The following is a 17,569-nucleotide window of genomic DNA, read 5'->3' as shown; positions in this document are numbered from 1 at the left end:
ATGCGTTTGTGTGTAGACCAGAGACTGTTTCGAAACCACAGGAGACCTTTTAAACCCCGAATATGGATTTGTGAAACTCTGTGTCGTGTGAACATGGCCTCAGTTGTTTTCAAGTACCCGCCGTCCATGTGTGGCAGATAAACACAGTTATAATAACTTCATGAAAAATACAACTCACAATAACGCTAAATTAGTGGGAGCTCGAGGCTTGTTTCCTTGCGATGGGATTGTGTCCGGCAGTTTGATAGTATACTATATACCAAGGTTTCTTTACCTTTTTGACCTCAGGGCCCACTCAAATCTTAATACCGAATTAGTGCTTTTCCTCTTGGTTCTAATCATATCAAATAATTGTAGTGTAACCTACTTGCATTTGAACAGGACACACCTTGTCAAATCGTATGAAAGCATGTGTTAATCACAATGACTATTATCAAGGCTTAGGTCAGCTGGATCGGTTCGCAGCCGAGTGTGAAGCGACCGGAATGAGAATCAGCACCTCCAAGTCCGAGTCCATGGTTCTCGCCCGGAAAAGGGTGGAATGCCATCTCCGGGTTGGGGAGGAGACCCTGCCCCAAGTGGAGGAGTTCAAGTACCTAGGAGTCTTGTTCACGAGTGGGGGAAGAGTGGATCGTGAGATCGACAGGCGGATCGGTGCGGCGTATTCAGTAATGCGGACGTTGTACCGATCCATTGTGGTGAAGAAGGAGCTGAGCCGGAAGGCAAAGCTCTCAATTTACCGGTCGATCTACGTTCCCATCCTCACCTATGGTCATGAGCTTTGGGTCATGACCGAAAGGATAAGATCACGGGTACAAGCGGCCGAAATGAGTTTCCTCTGCCGTGTGGCGGGGCTCTCCCTTAGAGATAGGGTGAGAAGCTCTGCCATCCGGGAGGAACTCAAAGTAAAGCCGCTGCTCCTTCACATCGAGAGGAGCCAGATGAGGTGGTTCGGGCATCTGGTCAGGATGCCACCCGAACGCCTCCCTAGGGAGGTGTTTAGGGCACGTCCAACCGGTAGGAGGCCACGGGGAAGACCCAGGACACGTTGGGAAGACTATGTCTCCCGGCTGGCCTGGGAACGCCTCGGGATCCCCCGGGAAGAGCTAGACGAAGTGGCTGGGGAGAGGGAAGTCTGGGCTTCCCTGCTTTGGCTGTTGCCCCCGCGACCCGACCTCGGATAAGCGGAAGATGATGGATGGATGGATGGATGGAGGTCAACCTGATTACAAAAATAACTAAAAGAAACTGAAGAAAAATAAATGTACACATAAAATAAATAAACTGTAGCTAAATTCGTAAATATTAATAATAACATATGTTTTGTCAATAAAGTTAAAATACGACTTCACCACTTAAGTCGTATTTTTTTCCGCTTAACAGACTTCATTGACATAAGGTCCAGACTTCTTCTGTTTGTTTGACGTTGTCCTTACCGCCACAAGTGGTGGAAAAGTGTATTACAAATCAGTACCGTTGCGGCCATACAGATCACAGGTGAGAAACACGTTTTTTTTTTGGTGGCCTTCTCGGGGGCGCTCGCGTCCTAACAATGTTTAGGAAACACTGGTAAATACTATAAAGCTGCCGGGGACTGCAGATGGAAAGTAGTCTAACATTTACATTTCAAATTTTTTTTAATGTCCATTGTACCATGTAACGAAGATGTAACAAGTATAGCAAATGGCTACTTCCGATCTATGAATAAGCTCATTGGTGTGTCTCGAGTGACTGGCGAAAGTTAAGTGATTCTCACACCGTGCTCCATTTTAATTAAATATTCATAGTGTTACTGTTCAAATTTTGTGTAATGTTACAGTGGACATTTTTTTAAAAATACTTCTTGATTGATTGATTGCTTGATTGAAACTATTATTAGTAGATTGCACAGTTCAATACATATTCCGTACAATTGACCACTAAATGGTAACACCCGAATAAGTTTTTCAACTTGTTTAAGTCGGGGTCCACGTAAATCAATTCATGGTACAAATATATACTATCAGCATCATACAGTCATCACACAGGTTAATCGTCAGAGTATATACATTGAATTATTTACATTAATTACAATCTGGGGGGTGGGATGAGGAGGGTTTGGTTGATATCAGCACTTCAGTCATCAACAATTGCATCATCAGAGAAATGGACATTGAAACAGTGTAGGTCTGACTTAGTAGGATATGTACAGCAATAAAATCTCTGCCTGTTTTTTTTAAATTTTTTATGAATACTTAGGCCTACTACGCTATTGTATTTTAATGGTGGTCATTATGAGCTTTTTGTGTGGAGTTTTTATGTTTTCCTCGTGACTGCCTGGGTTGCCTCCAGGTACTCCGGCTTCCTCCCACCTCCAAAGACATGCACCTGGGGATAGGTTGATTGGCAACACTAAAATTGGCCCTAGTGTGTGAATGTTGTCTGTCTATCTGTGTTGGCCCTGCGATGAGGTGGCGACTTGTCCAGGGTGTACGCTGCCTTCCAGCACCCCCTGTGACCCTGAAAGGGACAAGCGGTAGAAAATGAATGAATGGGGCATTACGGTGGTACTTGGAAAGACAAGTGTTTTCTGAGGTGGCATTTGTGTTTGGGGACCGCTGATGTAGACCATTGGTTCTCAAATGGGGGTACGCGTACCCCTGGGGGTACTTGAAGGTATGCCAAGGGGTACGTGAGATTTTTTTTTAATATTCTAAAAATAGCAACAATTCAAAAATCCTTTATAAATATATTTATTGAAAAATAGCAGCAATTCAAAAATCATTTATAAATATATTTATTGAAAAATAGCAACAATTCAAAAATCCTTTATAAATATATTTATTGAAAAATAGCAGCAATTCAAAAATCATTTATAAATATATTTATTGAAAAATAGCAGCAATTCAAAAATCATTTATAAATATATTTATTGAAAAATAGCAATTCAAAAATCATTTATAAATATATTTATTGAAAAATAGCAACAATTCAAAAATCCTTTATAAATATATTTATTGAAAAATAGCAGCCATTCAAAAATCATTTATGAATATATTTATTGAATAATACTTCAACAAAATATGAATGTAAATTCATAAACTGTGAAAAGAAATGCAACAATGCAATATTCAGTGTTGACAGCTAGATTTTTTGTGGACATGTTCCATAAATATCGATGTTAAAGATTTCTGTTTTTGTGAAGAAATGTTAAGAATTAAGTTCATGAATCCAGATGAATCTTTATTACAATCCCCAAAGAGGGCACTTTAAGTTGATGATTACTTCTGTGTGTAGAAATCGTTATTTATAATTGAATCACTTGTACAAGTTTGTAGTTATTTTTATATATATTTTTTCCAAATAGTTCAAGAAAGACCACTACAAATGAGCAATATTTTGCACTGTTATACAATTTGATAAATCAGAAACTGATGACATAGTGCTGTATTTTACTTTATCTCTTTTTTTCAACCAAAAATTATTTGCTCTGATTAGGGGGTACATGAATTAAAAAAATGTTGACGGGGTACATCGCTGAAAAAAGGTTGAGAACCACTGATGTAGACCATGCACAAGGAAGTGTTTGAAATGTAGAAGAAAAAAAAAATCACAATATGACCTCCTCTTGAGCTTATTAGTAACAATTTTACCTGGCTATAATAACGGGACTTGTCATGTCCCGTGTTTCCCTGATGCGGCCTCAATTCTTACAGTTCCCAGACACACACTCTTGACGGAAACATTGAGACAGCTGCCATTACAACCAGAGGAAGTGAACTAGAAAGAAACTATTGTCTGCAGCTGTGTGTTCGCTCGCGTCCATTAAAGTTCCCAGCCTGATTCTTCCACACCAAACTCATCCAAGCATGCATTTGCTTTAAGCACTTTGAACAGAGAAGTGTCCATCCTAATTGTTTTTTTTTTTTTAATGTATAATTACAGGCTACTTCTCTGACACTCAGCATTAAAGGCCTACTGAAACCCACTACTACCGACCACGCAGTCTGATAGTTTATATATCAATGATGAAATATTAACATTGCAACACATGCCAATACGGCCGGTTTAGTTTACTAAATTGCAATTTTAAATTTCCCGCGGAGTTTCTTGTTGAAAACGTCGCGGAATGATGACGCGTGTGCGTGACGTCACGGACTGTCAGGACATATTAGCCCAGCACCACTTGCGGCTAAAAGTCGTCTCTTTTCATCGTGCAATTAAACAGTATTCTGGACATCTGTGTTGCTGAATCTTTTGCAATTTGTTCAATTAATAATGGAGAAGTCAAAGTAGAAAGATGGAGGTGGGAAGCTTTTAGCCTTTAGCCACACAAACACACGGTGATTCCTTGTTTAAAATTCCCGTAGGTGAAGCTTTACTATGGATCAGAGCGGTCAAGCGAACATGGTTCCCGACCACTTGTCAAACGGCAGGTTTCCGTGAGAAAATTGTGGTAAAAAGTCCCCTCTTACCGGAGATCTGTGGAGTTTGCGCCGTCCCTGTATCTGCGGTGACTTCCCTCAGACACTGGCCTCAAGACACCCGTGGACAAACCCCTCCAACTATCAGGTACTATTTAATCTCACTAAAACACTAGCAACACAATAGAAAGATAAGGGATTTCCCAGAATTATCCTAGTAAATGTGTCTAAAAACATCTGAATCCGTCCCAATGCAATCGCCTTTTTTTTTTTTAACTTTTTTTTTTTTTCTAGTCCTTCGCTATCAATATCATCATCCACAAATCTTTCATCCTCGCTCAAATTAATGGGGAAATTGTCGTTTTCTCGGGCCGAATAGCTCTTGCTGCTGGAGGCTCACATCGTAAACAATGTGAGGACGTGAGGAGCCCTCACACTTGTTAAGTCATCGTCTGCGACTTCCGGTAAAGGCAAGGCTTTTTTATCAGCACCAAATTTGCAAACTTTATTGTCGATGTTCTCTACTAAATCCTTTCAGCAAAAATATGGCAATATCGCTAAATGATCAAGTATGACACATAGAATGGACCTGCTATCCCCAATTAAATAAGAAAATCTCATTTCAGTAGGCCTTTAAAGGTCCATTCTATGTGTCATACTTGATCATTTCGCGATATTGCCATATTTTTGCTGAAAGGATTTAGTAGAGAACATCCACGATAAAGTTCGCAACTGGAGAAAAGCCCTGCCTCTACCGGAAGTCGCAGAAGATGACGTCACATGTTGATGGCTCCTCATATATTCACATTGATTTTAATGGGAGACTCCAAGAAAAACAGCTCTTCGGACCAAGAAAACGACAATTTCCCCATTAATTTGCGCGAGGATGAAAGATTCGTGTTTGAGGATATTGATAGCGACGGACTAGAAAAAAAATAAAAATAAAAAAAACGTGATTGCAATCGCGTTGCATTGAGACGGATTCATATGTTTTTAGAGACATTTACTAGGATAATTCTGGGAAATCCCTTATCTTTCTATTGTGTTGCTAGTGTTTTAGTGAGTTTAACTGTACCTGATAGTCGGAGGTGTACGTCCACGGCCGGGTGTTGACGCCCAGTGTCTCGGGGAAGTCGACGGCAGCTGTACGGGAAGCACAAGCTCAGCTAAAATCCGATAAGTGGCGACTTTTTAACCAATTTTCTCACCGAAACCTGCTGGTTGACAAGTGGTCGGGATCCATGTCCGCTGTGATCCATAGTAAAGTTTCAACTCCGTGAATTTTAAACAAGGAATCACCATGTGTTTGTGTGGCTAAAGGCTAAAGCTTCCCAACTCCATCTTTCCATACAGAGTCTCGGAAAACTGGCGTGCACAAGCGATCCCTCAGAAAGCTGGCGTGCACATCACTTGTGCACGCCAGCTTTCCGAGACTCTTATTTTGTTAGCGCAGGCAGCATGAAGCAGGGCTTTTATTGTGAAGATAGGAAATGTGCAGTCGGCCTTGAGAGTTTTGACGGAAGGAACGGCGCGAAAGTCTGTTGAAATAAAAAGTGTTTCCCGCCTTCCTCTCTGTCATTTTTTCATAATAATGAACTGGCAGCAGCCAGCGTCATCTCACAAGACCCTCGGGTGCCGTGAATGTCAATCAAGCAAGGTACGGAATTTGCCGCCAATGTTTTTCTTGTAAAGTGTATGGAAGCTGGATGAATTAGATGCCAAAAACCAACCACTTTCATGTGGTATTGAACAGAAAGGATAACTTTTTTTCTCCTCCATTTGAAAATGTGGGCGTTATCATCATTACTGTCTGATTCCAATCAATGCAAGTCATCAGAATCAGGTAATACACCAAGTTATATTCTTGTCTTTGTGAAAGAAAGACATCTATATGTGTTACACGTGCTTGTATTATCATTAAACACATTTAACTTGTTTACAAAAATGTCTCTTTCATAAATAAATAAATATAAATGATATATATAAATGAGGTAGATCCCCTCGAGTTGGTCAATTGAAAAGTAGCTCGCCTGCAGAAAAAGTGTGGGCACCCCTGCTGTAGTGTTTTATTCCCTTCCTAGAATGTGTATCAGAGCCCCCCCATCCTCCCTCCTCCTGGACATAATACCACACCTCCTCCCCTTCCATCTGTGATGTGAGGGGATTACGGGTGGACGGCAGCCCGTCAGAGGCTCATCCCGCACAGGCGGCAGTTGTTCGCGGCGCAGGGGCGTCGACGATGGCAAACTAATAACGTCTTCTTTTTTTTTTTATCACCGCGGGCCCCTTCGGAGGATCTCCGCACCGAGGCACACCGAGCAGGGGGCGCTGGGGGGGACAAAGACGGGGACGCGAACGCACCCTCCGCCTCGCTCTCGGCTGCACAAGCAACGGGACCGACGGCGGTTGTGACGTTCCTCCGGGCTCTTTCGGCTGGACCGTGAACGAACGCCTCATGACATGTTCGAGTAAGTCGAAAAAAATGCGTTACGACCCCCCCCCCCCCGGGATATTTTTGTCTACACGGCGGCCGTGATGCGTTCAAGGGACTCCCGGTCGATCAGCGGTCATCCGGTCACCGTCCCCCCCGCCCCGCACATCCATCATCCATCCGTTCCAGCATGAAACGAATCGATCGATTCCTCCCAGCTCTGTTTTTTTTTTTTTTATTTGATTACCGTATGTTATCCTCCTAATAATCATCCTGCGTGAAACATTTGCTCGTAGCCAAATTAGCCTCTGTGCTAGCTCGCCGGCTGCTGTTGACATTACAAGGATGAGTGACGTCAACGTATGACGTCACAACTTGGCGATAATGATGGTGATTTTTTGGGGGCAATGTGGATTTAATTTAACGATACTGTTGGGAGGCAAAGGCTGACACATTCTAGTTTAATAGATTTTAAGCCCATTACATAGCCCTGTGTTTGCATACTATCCATCCATCCATTTTTTACCGCTTATTCCCTTTCGGGGTCGCGGGGGGCGCTGGCGCCTATCTCAGCTACAATCGGGCGGAAGGCAGGGTACACCCTGGACAAGTCGCCACCTCATCGCAGGGCCGTTTGCATACTATATCAATCAATCAATCAATCAATGTATTTTATTTCGGCAATCTTCACATAAAACAAAGAACAACAACAAGAAAAGAGAAAAAAACAAACAAAAAAAACAAACAAAAAAAAAACACTCATTTGAGCAATGATTGAGCCGAAAGGGTGTAGGTTGAAGCAACGCTTATATAAACCTACCCCATCACAACAAGAACAAGGCTCAAAATATATAAAATCCAAAGTAATGTAATGCCTCCTGATGAACATTTTGTTTGCTCATACCGAATTTTGGGGCTGCACGATTTTGAGAATCGCGATCTTTCTTTTCAAAACTAAAATTAGATGTGCAATATTTATATTTTATACATATAAATGCATAAAAGTGCAAAACTAGGAGTGAAGGAAAACATGTTCTCTTAGACCAGGGGTGTCCAAACATTTTTCTACTGAGGGCCGCACACTGAAAAATCAAAGCAAGCGGTGGCCATTTTGTTATGTTTTTATTTAAAAAACCAATACAATATACCGTATTTCCTTGAATTTCCGCAGGACATATAGTATGCGCCTGCCTTGAATTACTGCCGGGTCAAACTCGCTTCCCAAAATAATTAGCGCATGCTTAGTATTACCGCCTGGTCAAACTCGTGACGCTTCCCCTGTCATCATTTTCAAAATGGAGAAGGCTGATTTCATTACCGGTAATTTGAAATTGCATAAAGGTAAGAAGATTAAGAGCTATTCAGTAGGATTTAAGGTCCAAGCTTACATCACACTCAAATTTTTACTGCATGCCCTTGGTAAGTGCGGGAGTGAGAAGAGGTTTTAAAATAATTAGCGCATGCTTACTTTTACTCCATGCCTTTGGTAAGCGCGGAAGTGAGAAGAGGTTTTAAATTAATTAGCTCTTCTGTGGCAATTCAATGAAATACGGTATGTGTACAAATATACATTTAGGCCTCCACTCAGGCTTGATCCCAGGGACCCCAAAGGATTTTGGTCAAAAATGTTTTAAAATGTGTCGTTATTTTGTATTATTGTTATTCAAGGTTTAAATCGCTAGATCAACATTAGGTCTATCTTTCAATATAACGTTTTTAAATATTTAACTTGTACGCCCTTTTTGTCAAAGAAAACCTTGTTTTGTTATGGGGGGGAAAAAAAACACAAAATATGCAATAGCTTCCCCCAATAGAATTTTAAAGTGGAATATTTGAGATTATAGAACAATTGGAGCCTTAAAAATGTCAACACATAACACCATTGATTTAAATTTATTATTATTTTTAGCAATGACACACAAAAAAATTGCACTACAATTATTGGGGATCCAAAAGGGTCCTACTAATTAAAAATAAAACACTTTTTTTTTTTTGCTGTTCACTTTAAACACAATCGTCTTGAGATCAACTTCAGATCCATCCGTCAATTATAACTTTTTTTTGTTTTTGTTTTTTGTTTGTTCTTATTAGGCCCTTCTTTAGAAAAAAAAAAACGTTGTTTTTTATATGGCAAACACAAAATATGCAAAATTTTCCCCAAAAAATATCTCAAAGTGGAATATTTAATGTGATATTGATTTTGATATATATATTTTTTTTTAAGGAAATAACAGCCTGCATGGCAGCTTTGTGTCATTAGAGTAAACATTGCAAAATTTTCTTGTCACATTTGTTTACTCTTTTATACCACTTTTTCGTTTTTTTATTTTTTTAATCATATTTTTCGAATGTGCTTAGGGCTGTTAAAAAATTACCCGCAGGCCCCATATCAACTTTAGATCCATCTGTCAATTATAACTTTTATTGTTGTTTTAGTTTTTTGTTTGTTCTTATTAGGCCCTTCTTTAAAAAAAAAGAACAACATAGTTTTTTATATGGCAAACACAAAATATGCAAAATTTTCCCCCCCAAAATATCTCAAAGTGGAATATTTAACGTGACATTGATTTTGATTAATTATAATTTTTTTAAATAACAGCCTGCATGGCATCTTTGTGTCATTAGAGTAAACATTGCAACATGTTCTTGTCACATTTGTTTACTCTTTTATACCACTTTTTCTGTTTTTTATTTTTTTAATCGTATTTTTAGAATGTGCTTAGGGCCGTTAAAAAATTACCCCGCACTTTGGACACCCCTGTTTTAGACTGTCAAGCAACATATTCTTGTCTCAAGGTCCCACACATTATGCAATAATCTACTTTCAAATATATTTGTCTTTATGTAGACAAACTCAGAGCTTTTGTCTACATCATGCTCTTAAACTCAGCAAATAAGCGATGAAAACTATAGTGTTTATGATGTCACCATTTAGAGGGATATAAACTAAAATTTCTCTGTACTGTACAAGTGTTTACCATAGCACTGCAATTGGAAGGTTAATAACGTTGTTATACCAAACAAATAAAGAAACAAAAAAATTAAATGGACTCTCATTCTGTCTCTTTCTGACCGTCTCTCCGGGTCGCGCTGTTTTGTGGACGGTCTTATTTACATGCGTCTTCTCCCAATCAGCCGTTTTGTACTTCTAGTGCTTCCATATGGATATAACAGATATGAGTTAGAACTGTACACTACTTTGGATTAGATATGGCAACAGCGGAGGGTGCATGTGAGAGCCAGTCTGCCCCACAACAAGAGGATAGGGAAAAAGAAGCTTATTGACTGCCATACTACAACGGCCAAACCACGTCAAGCACTTTGGATACATTTCTACCATGGTTGGGGATTTTCACTGATGTCACAAATTGACACTAAAATTGTTTTATAAATATCTCTGCAATGCCTCCACAATGTGATTTTACATTTTTGGGTCTTATGCAGACCCAAAATACACAACGACAGGCACCAATGGGTAAGACAAGTTGAATTTGCGTCATCAGCGTTCTTGTTCTGTAACCCTGTACACTGTTTGTCTAATCTTGAACAGGTTTGTGCTGAAAACAAAGTTTCGTTGTACTTGTGCAATGACAATTAAGACCTATTCTTTATAGGTGCCTTTTTATTTATTATTTTATTTACAGACATCATTTTATATTACATAATTTTTTCATTTGTTAACATCAGTCTGTTCTGCAAAAAGGTCATCCCTAGAAGCATAGAGCTCAAAATGTAACAAATTTAATAGATATATGGAAGCGGTACGTAGCCGAGAGCTGGTGTTAATAGTGGCGACCGCAGCAAGCGTAAAGCCACATGTCAGAGCCTGAAAAATGTCACTCAAATGCCAGTGACAAAACCCTCTTATCGCACTATTTAAAACCTCAATGTCGATTTGATGACGATTAATTGTAAGGGACAAGCGGTATACAATTGGATGGATGGATTATTGTGCAGCCCTATCGAGTAACTAAATATAAACAGTATTTTGCTGCTATTTGGGCTATAAATGTGCAGAGATGTCTGCCAACCATCAGTGGCCTTTATCGCTTACTTCTCAGACAATGTTCACATGCTGCAAAAGATCAGAGAGGAATTAATGGCAAAATATGACGTTTTACTAAGGAAATGGTTTGGTATGTGAGAGGACCTTGTGGTGGTTATAAAACAGTCCTTGCAGTGACTCTGGGTTAAATAATCTCACACGTCTGGCGGCGTTATCACTTAGAAGAGTTTCAGCTGATAAAACTCTTTAACTCCAGTCTGCTGCTCGTGCAGTAGTTCACCAAATCTTGCTGCTACGTGTGTTGATGTCAAATATGAAGCCTCTGCAGCCTCCTCTTCATAGTTTGCTCTTTGTGCGTATGAAAAATTAACACCTTTTTATTTTTTTTGGTCTTGTCTACAGCACCGCCAGTAATTCCCCACGCAGCACTCCGGGCAGCTCACCCTCCCTGCGGCGCCGGGTATTGGGGGGCGGCCGGGCCAGCGAAAGCGAGGGCGGCGGGGAGAAGAGTGGCGGCGGAGGTGGCGGCTCCGACAGCCCCCTGCCCTCCGTGCCATCTGCGTCATCCCTCACGTCCGCCTACCCGCTCGCTTCCAGGCATTTCCGGAGCAATGCCAAGGTAACTGCCATCGCCGAAAGTCCTCAGCTGTCTAATCGTATTCAAGATTCATGATTGTTTATTGTCATATGCACAGTTAAACAGACAGTTTGCTGTACAATGAACATCTTACTTTGCTAGTCCATCCTTCAAGAAGTCACACGGTACTTAGCTAAAATAAGAATACAAATTGTTACAGTTTAGCAGTTTGAAATAACCATCCATCCATCCATCTTCTTCCGCTTATCCAAGGTCGGGTCGCGGGGGCAACAGCCTAAGCAGAGAAACCCAGACTTCCCTCTCCCCAGCCACTTCGTCTAGCTCTTCCCGGGGGATCCCGAGGCGTTCCCAGGCCAGCCGGGAGACATAGTCTTCCCAACGTGTCCTGGGTCTTCCCCGTGGACTCCTACCGGTTGGACGTGCCCTAAACACCTCCCTAGGGAGGCGTTCGGGTGGCATCCGGACCAGATGCCCGAACCACCTCATCTGGCTCCTCTCGATGTGAAGGAGCAGCGGCTTTACTTTGAGTTCCTCCCGGATGGCAGAGCTTCTCACCCTATCTCTAAGGGAGAGACCCGCCACCCGGCGGAGGAAACTCATTTCGGCCGCTTGTACCCGTGATCTTATCCTTTCGGTCATGACCCAAAGCTCATGACCATAGGTGAGGATGGGAACGTAGATCGACCGGTAAATTGAGAGCTTTGCCTTCCGGCTCAGCTCCTTATTCACCACAATCATCACAGTTCATCACAGTTTGAAAATAACGTATAACAAAAAATATAAGCTATATACAAGGCACAGTGAGTAACATAACATTATTGCACATTCTGACTCACAGTCAACAGTGTAAAAAAGGAGGTGACATTGGGTCACAGCAGCAGTTTAAAGTGTCTTTAGTGATCAAAGGTGAAAAGTGTCTACAGTGATGGTTCATAGCTGTCTTTTGTTCAAAAGACAAGAGTAAAAACGGGGGGGGGGTGGGAGTTAGCATTCATAAGCCTGATGGCCTGTGGGTAGAAACTGTTTGTCAGTCTCGTAGTCCTGGCTTTCAGTCTCCTGTATGGTCTGCCTGACGGTAGGAGGCTGAAGAGACTGTGCTCGGGGTGTGTACTGTCCTTAATGATGTTGTGTGCTCTCCTTGTGGCCCTGGTAGAGTACATGTCCTGTAGTGGGGGGGGGGGGGCTGCTCCTGATATGTACTGAGCCGTTTTAATCACTCGCCGGAGTGCCTTCCTGTCCTCAGCAGCGCAGTTTCCATACCAGACCGTGATTGAGCTGGTAAGGACACCCTCAAACTGTACTTCTATAGAAGTTGCTGAGAATTTTAAAGTTAAAGTACCAATGATTGTCACACACACACACACGAGGTGTGGCCAAATTATTCTCTGCATTTGACCCATCACCCTTGATCACCCCCCTGGGAGATAATGGGTCCCATTTTTATTGTCTTTGGTATGACTCGGCCGGGGTTTGAACCCACAACCTACTGATGTCAGGGCGAACACTCTAACCATTAGGCCACTGAGTAGGTTAAGTTTTGGGTGGCATGCCAGTACAGTCGCTGCTTGGCTTTCTTTATTGTTTGTTGGGTGTTGTGAGCCCAGGTGAGGTCTTAGCTGATGTGGGTCCTGAGGAATTTAAAGGTTTTCACCCTGTCCACCTCTGTCTCCTCTATATACAGAGGTGTGTACTGTGCATTCCTTCTCCGTGGGTCAATAATCATTTCCTTGGTCTTGTCAGTGTTCAAGGAGAGATTATTATCCTGACACCAGGCCAGCAGTTCCACTTCCTCCCTTCTGTACGCTGCCTCAGCTCCCCCGGTGATCAGTCAGACGACCGTAGTATCAAATGGAAGACAAATGCATCCGTACATCATAGTGCACTTAAAGCCGCTTGTTAAAATGTTCTTTCAAGAAGAATAAACAACATGGACTCCAAAACATGTCTGCGAAATACACCAGAACCTTTGACATATCTACGCACGTTTGTACTATTTATATGTTGGGGTAATACGTTGCTGTTGCACACACATTTTTAAGGGGATCTGCACTTTGTTTAGAATGTTGCCTATTATTCACAATACTGATGTAAGACAAGAACACATATGTTTTTCTTTTTTTTTTTTGTAATCTGAATCGTAAAATATGTTAAGTGAGATGTGGTTAACAATGCAGCTAATGGGAGTACCCTATTCCTCACATAAAGCCCTCTAAAAAAACATCCAAAAAGCGCCAACCATACTCCATTCACTTGTCGTGACCTGAACATTAACCAAGTATTAACGATATTGTTATTATAAGCGCTAACACAGACAAATTACTTTTAGTTGCGACATTATCACAGAGCGCTAACTAGCTTATGCTGCTATATTGCCATATTGAGCTGCTGCATCGCCTCAGAGTTGGTGAAAGGTAATTCTAGATTATAAATCATGCCTCTCATCTGGATAGTAGAAGGTTGTGGGCATAAACCCTCAAGTTGGTCAACTTTGACATTCAACTAAGACCCGGAGATGGCAAGAAAGACACAAAAAGGCGCTCGTTTGAAGCGCTTTATTTATTTTAACCCTTTGTGAAGATTATGATTAATTTTTCATCTAAACGGGAAGATATAAACATCCCATCAATCAGCAGTTGGCGCTTTTTTAAAATGTTGTCATTAAATTAATAAACCTTATTGAAGATGTACATGTTTTTCTTTTTTATGCATTTTAAATCGTAAGTAAATGCTAGCAAAAGTCAGCTAACAATACATTTAAGGGGAGTTGCTTTATTCTGTCTATAAAGCGCTCTGAAAAAAACCTCCGTAAATATTTTATAAATACGCTTTAAGTATATATGTAGTAACATTCATAATTACATGTAGTATTTACATATTTTAATCATATTAAGCATATGACAGCGTTTTATTTTCACAGACGCATCACAGCCTTCACTTTCCCATCAATAACAACAACAACACTACTAATCACAACAAAGACTACTTTTCGGTCGGTAGAGTGGCCGTGTCAGCAACTCTATGATTTTTTTTAACAATTTATTTGTGTGATACAGCTGAAAATAAGTATTTGAACACCTGTCTATCAGCTAGAATTCTGACACTCAAAGACCTGTTAGTCCGCCTTTAAAAGTCCTCCTCCACTCCACTGTACTATCCTGAATCAGATGCACCTGTGTGAGGTCGTTAGCTGCATAAAGACACCTGTCCACCCCATACAATCAGTAAGACCCAAACATTCAGCATGGCTGAATGTTTGGGTCTTAGTCATGGCAAAGAGCTGTCCAAAGACACCAGAGACAAAACAGTACAACTCCACAAGGATGGAAAGGGCTCTGGAGAAATCGCCAAGCAGCTTGGTGAAAAAAGGTCCACTGTTAAAGCAATCATTAAAAAATGGAAGAAGCTAAACATGACGGTCAATCTCAATCGGAGTGGAGCCCCATGCAAGATATCACCTGGTGGGGTCTCAATGATGCTAAGAAAGGTGAGGAATCAGCCCAGGACTTGGTCAATGACCTGAAAAGAGCTGGAACCACTTTTTCCGTGGTCACTGTTGGTAATACACTAAGACGTCATGCTTTGAAATCATGCATGGCACGGATGTTAAGGCCCGTCTTAAGTTTGCCAATGACCATTTGGATGATCCAGAGGAGTCATGGGAGAAAGTTTTTTGTGGACAGATGAGACCAAAATTGACCTTTTTGGTCATAATTCCACTATGTGTGTTTGGAGGAAGAAGAATGATGCGTACCATCCCAAGAACACCATCCCTACTGTGAAGCATGGGGGTGGTAGCATCATGCTTTGGGGGTGTTTTTCTGCTCATGGGACAGGACGACTGTACTGTGTTACGGAGAGGATAACTGCAGCCATGTATTGTGAGATTTTGGCCAAAAACCTCCTTCCCTCAGTCAGATCATTGAAGATAAGTCGTGCTGGATCTTCCAACATGACAATGACCCAAAGCACACAGCCAGGAAAACCAAGAAGTGGCTTCGTAAGAACCATATCAAGGTTCTGGAGTGGCCTAGCCAGTCTCCAGACCTAAATCCAATTGAAAATCTATGGTGGGAGCTGAAAGTCCGTGTTACTCAGCGACAGCCCAGAAACCTGACTGATCTAGAGAAGATCTGTGTGGAGGAGTGGGCCAAAATCCCTCCTGCAGTCTGTGCAAACCTGGTGAGGAACTACAGCAAACGTTTGACCTCTGTAAATGCAAACAAAGGTTACTCTACCAAATATTAATGTTGGTGTTCAAATACTTATTTTCAGCTTTATCACACAAATAAATTGTTAAAAAAATCATAGATTGTGATTTCTGGATTTTTCTTTTTAGGTTATCTCTCACACAGTGGACATGCACTTACCGTGAACATTTCAGACACCTCCATGATTTCTAAGTGGGAGAACTTGCAAAATAGCAGGGTGTTCAAATACTTATTTTCTTCTCTATATATGTGTAAATATGTATATCTGTGTGTGTGTGTATATATCCGTATATATAAATGTATATATGTATTTATGTGTGTGTGTATGTATGTATATATATATATATATATATATATATATATGTGTGTATGTATATATATATATATATATACTTATACAGTATGTAGATGTGTGTGTATATGTGTGTACATGTATATACTGCATGTATATATACTATATATATATACAGGGGATGGCGTGGCACAGTGAAAGAGTGGCCATGCGCAACCCGAGGGTCCCTGGTTCAATCTCCACCTAGTACCAACCTCGTCAAGTCCGTTGTGTCCTGAGCAAGACATTTCACCCTTGCTCCTGATGGGTGCTGGTTAGCGCCTTGCATGGCAGCTCCCTCCATCAGTGTGTGAATGTGTGTGTGAATGGATGAATGTGGAAGTAGTGTCAAAGCGCTTTGAGTACCTTGAAAGGTAGAAAAGCGCTATACAAGTACAACCCTTTTATCATTTACTCATTTATATGTATATAGATTTATATTTCTGCATGTGCATGCGTGTTCTTGTGAACAATAGGCTAAAATTCCCCAAAAAGTGCAGTTTCCCTTTGAAGTACAAATGTTTTATCCACATGTAATTAATTTTGCTGCTGCTGTTGTTACAGAAAATGCAGAGCTGGTACAATGTAAGTATCCATAACCTCTTTTCTCAAACATTAACCTTACAGATATTTATGAGTATTTCCCTGACCTTTTCCTATCGACTGCCATTTGTCGGTTCTCCACGAGGGCTTGAAATGAGTTCTCATCCTCAGGTTCTCAGTCCCACTTACAAGCAGCGGAACGAGGACTTTCGTAAGATCTTCAAAAAGCTTCCCGACACGGAGCGACTCATTGTGGGTGAGTGTGAGGGGCGACTGTCAGGCCGCACGTTTTGGCTCGGGGAGGATTTGGCTTGTTGGACCGACTGAATGAAAGCCTCTGCGTGTGTCCGTCAGTCCGCTAACGGGTTGCCTCTTCCCGCAGATTACTCGTGCGCTCTCCAGAAGGACATCCTGCTTCAAGGACGCCTGTACCTGTCCGAGAACTGGCTTTGTTTCTACAGCAACATCTTCCGCTGGGAAACCACTGTAAGCAATTAGCGCATGCTTCTCATCACACGGGTCACTTTTGGTCCCGATGTCGGAAATCCTTGTTTGTAGATACAGGGCTTTGGTATGACTTAGACAAGCAATCAAGTGATGAATATCGTTTATAGCAAAAACTCATTCAGTATTTCATGTTTTGTACACTGTTTTTTCCGGACCATAGAGCACAGTGGTATATAAGCCGCACCCACAAAATTTTAGAAGGAAATAATTATTTTTCTATATATTAGCCGCAACGGACTATAAATTGCAGATATTTACATTGCGAATTGAGTTATTTACACATAAATGTTCTTCAGATCTTTATTTATATACCTTAGTTCAGTGGTTCTTAACCATGGTTCGATCGAACCCTAGGGGTTCGGTGAGTCGGCCTCAGGGGTTCGGTGGAGCTTCCTCTCAAGCCACACCCGACTCATCGTGTACATAAAAACTTTTCCCTATCGGCATATTAGGGATACGGCAACAGCAGAACCCCAACTGATTTGCAGGTGTGTAATTTGTTACGAGTTCATGCACTGTGTTGGTTTTGTTCTTTGAACAAG

General features: G+C 41.3%; 1 protein-coding gene across 6 annotated transcripts in view; it reads left to right on the top strand.

Annotated features, from left to right (window-relative positions):
- Positions 1–17,569, top strand: part of gramd1a (GRAM domain containing 1A) — a 121,501-nt gene that overhangs the window by 65,002 nt on the left and 38,930 nt on the right. For 5 of the 6 annotated variants that reach the window (XM_061881911.1, XM_061881910.1, XM_061881912.1 and 2 more), the window contains 4 exons: positions 11,243–11,459; positions 16,542–16,562; positions 16,692–16,776; positions 16,903–17,006. In XM_061881911.1, coding sequence (XP_061737895.1) covers positions 11,243–11,459; positions 16,542–16,562; positions 16,692–16,776; positions 16,903–17,006 — 427 coding nt within the window. Of the gene's footprint in view, positions 1–6,573; positions 6,872–11,242; positions 11,460–16,541; positions 16,563–16,691; positions 16,777–16,902; positions 17,007–17,569 lie in introns of those variants that run through there. The other variant, XM_061881913.1, reaches the window with a different exon arrangement.

The sequence above is a fragment of the Nerophis ophidion genome, linkage group LG21 (genome assembly GCF_033978795.1).
Source record: "Nerophis ophidion isolate RoL-2023_Sa linkage group LG21, RoL_Noph_v1.0, whole genome shotgun sequence".
NCBI lineage: Eukaryota > Metazoa > Chordata > Actinopteri > Syngnathiformes > Syngnathidae > Nerophis > Nerophis ophidion.
This window is presented reverse-complemented; position numbering and strand designations above follow the sequence as displayed.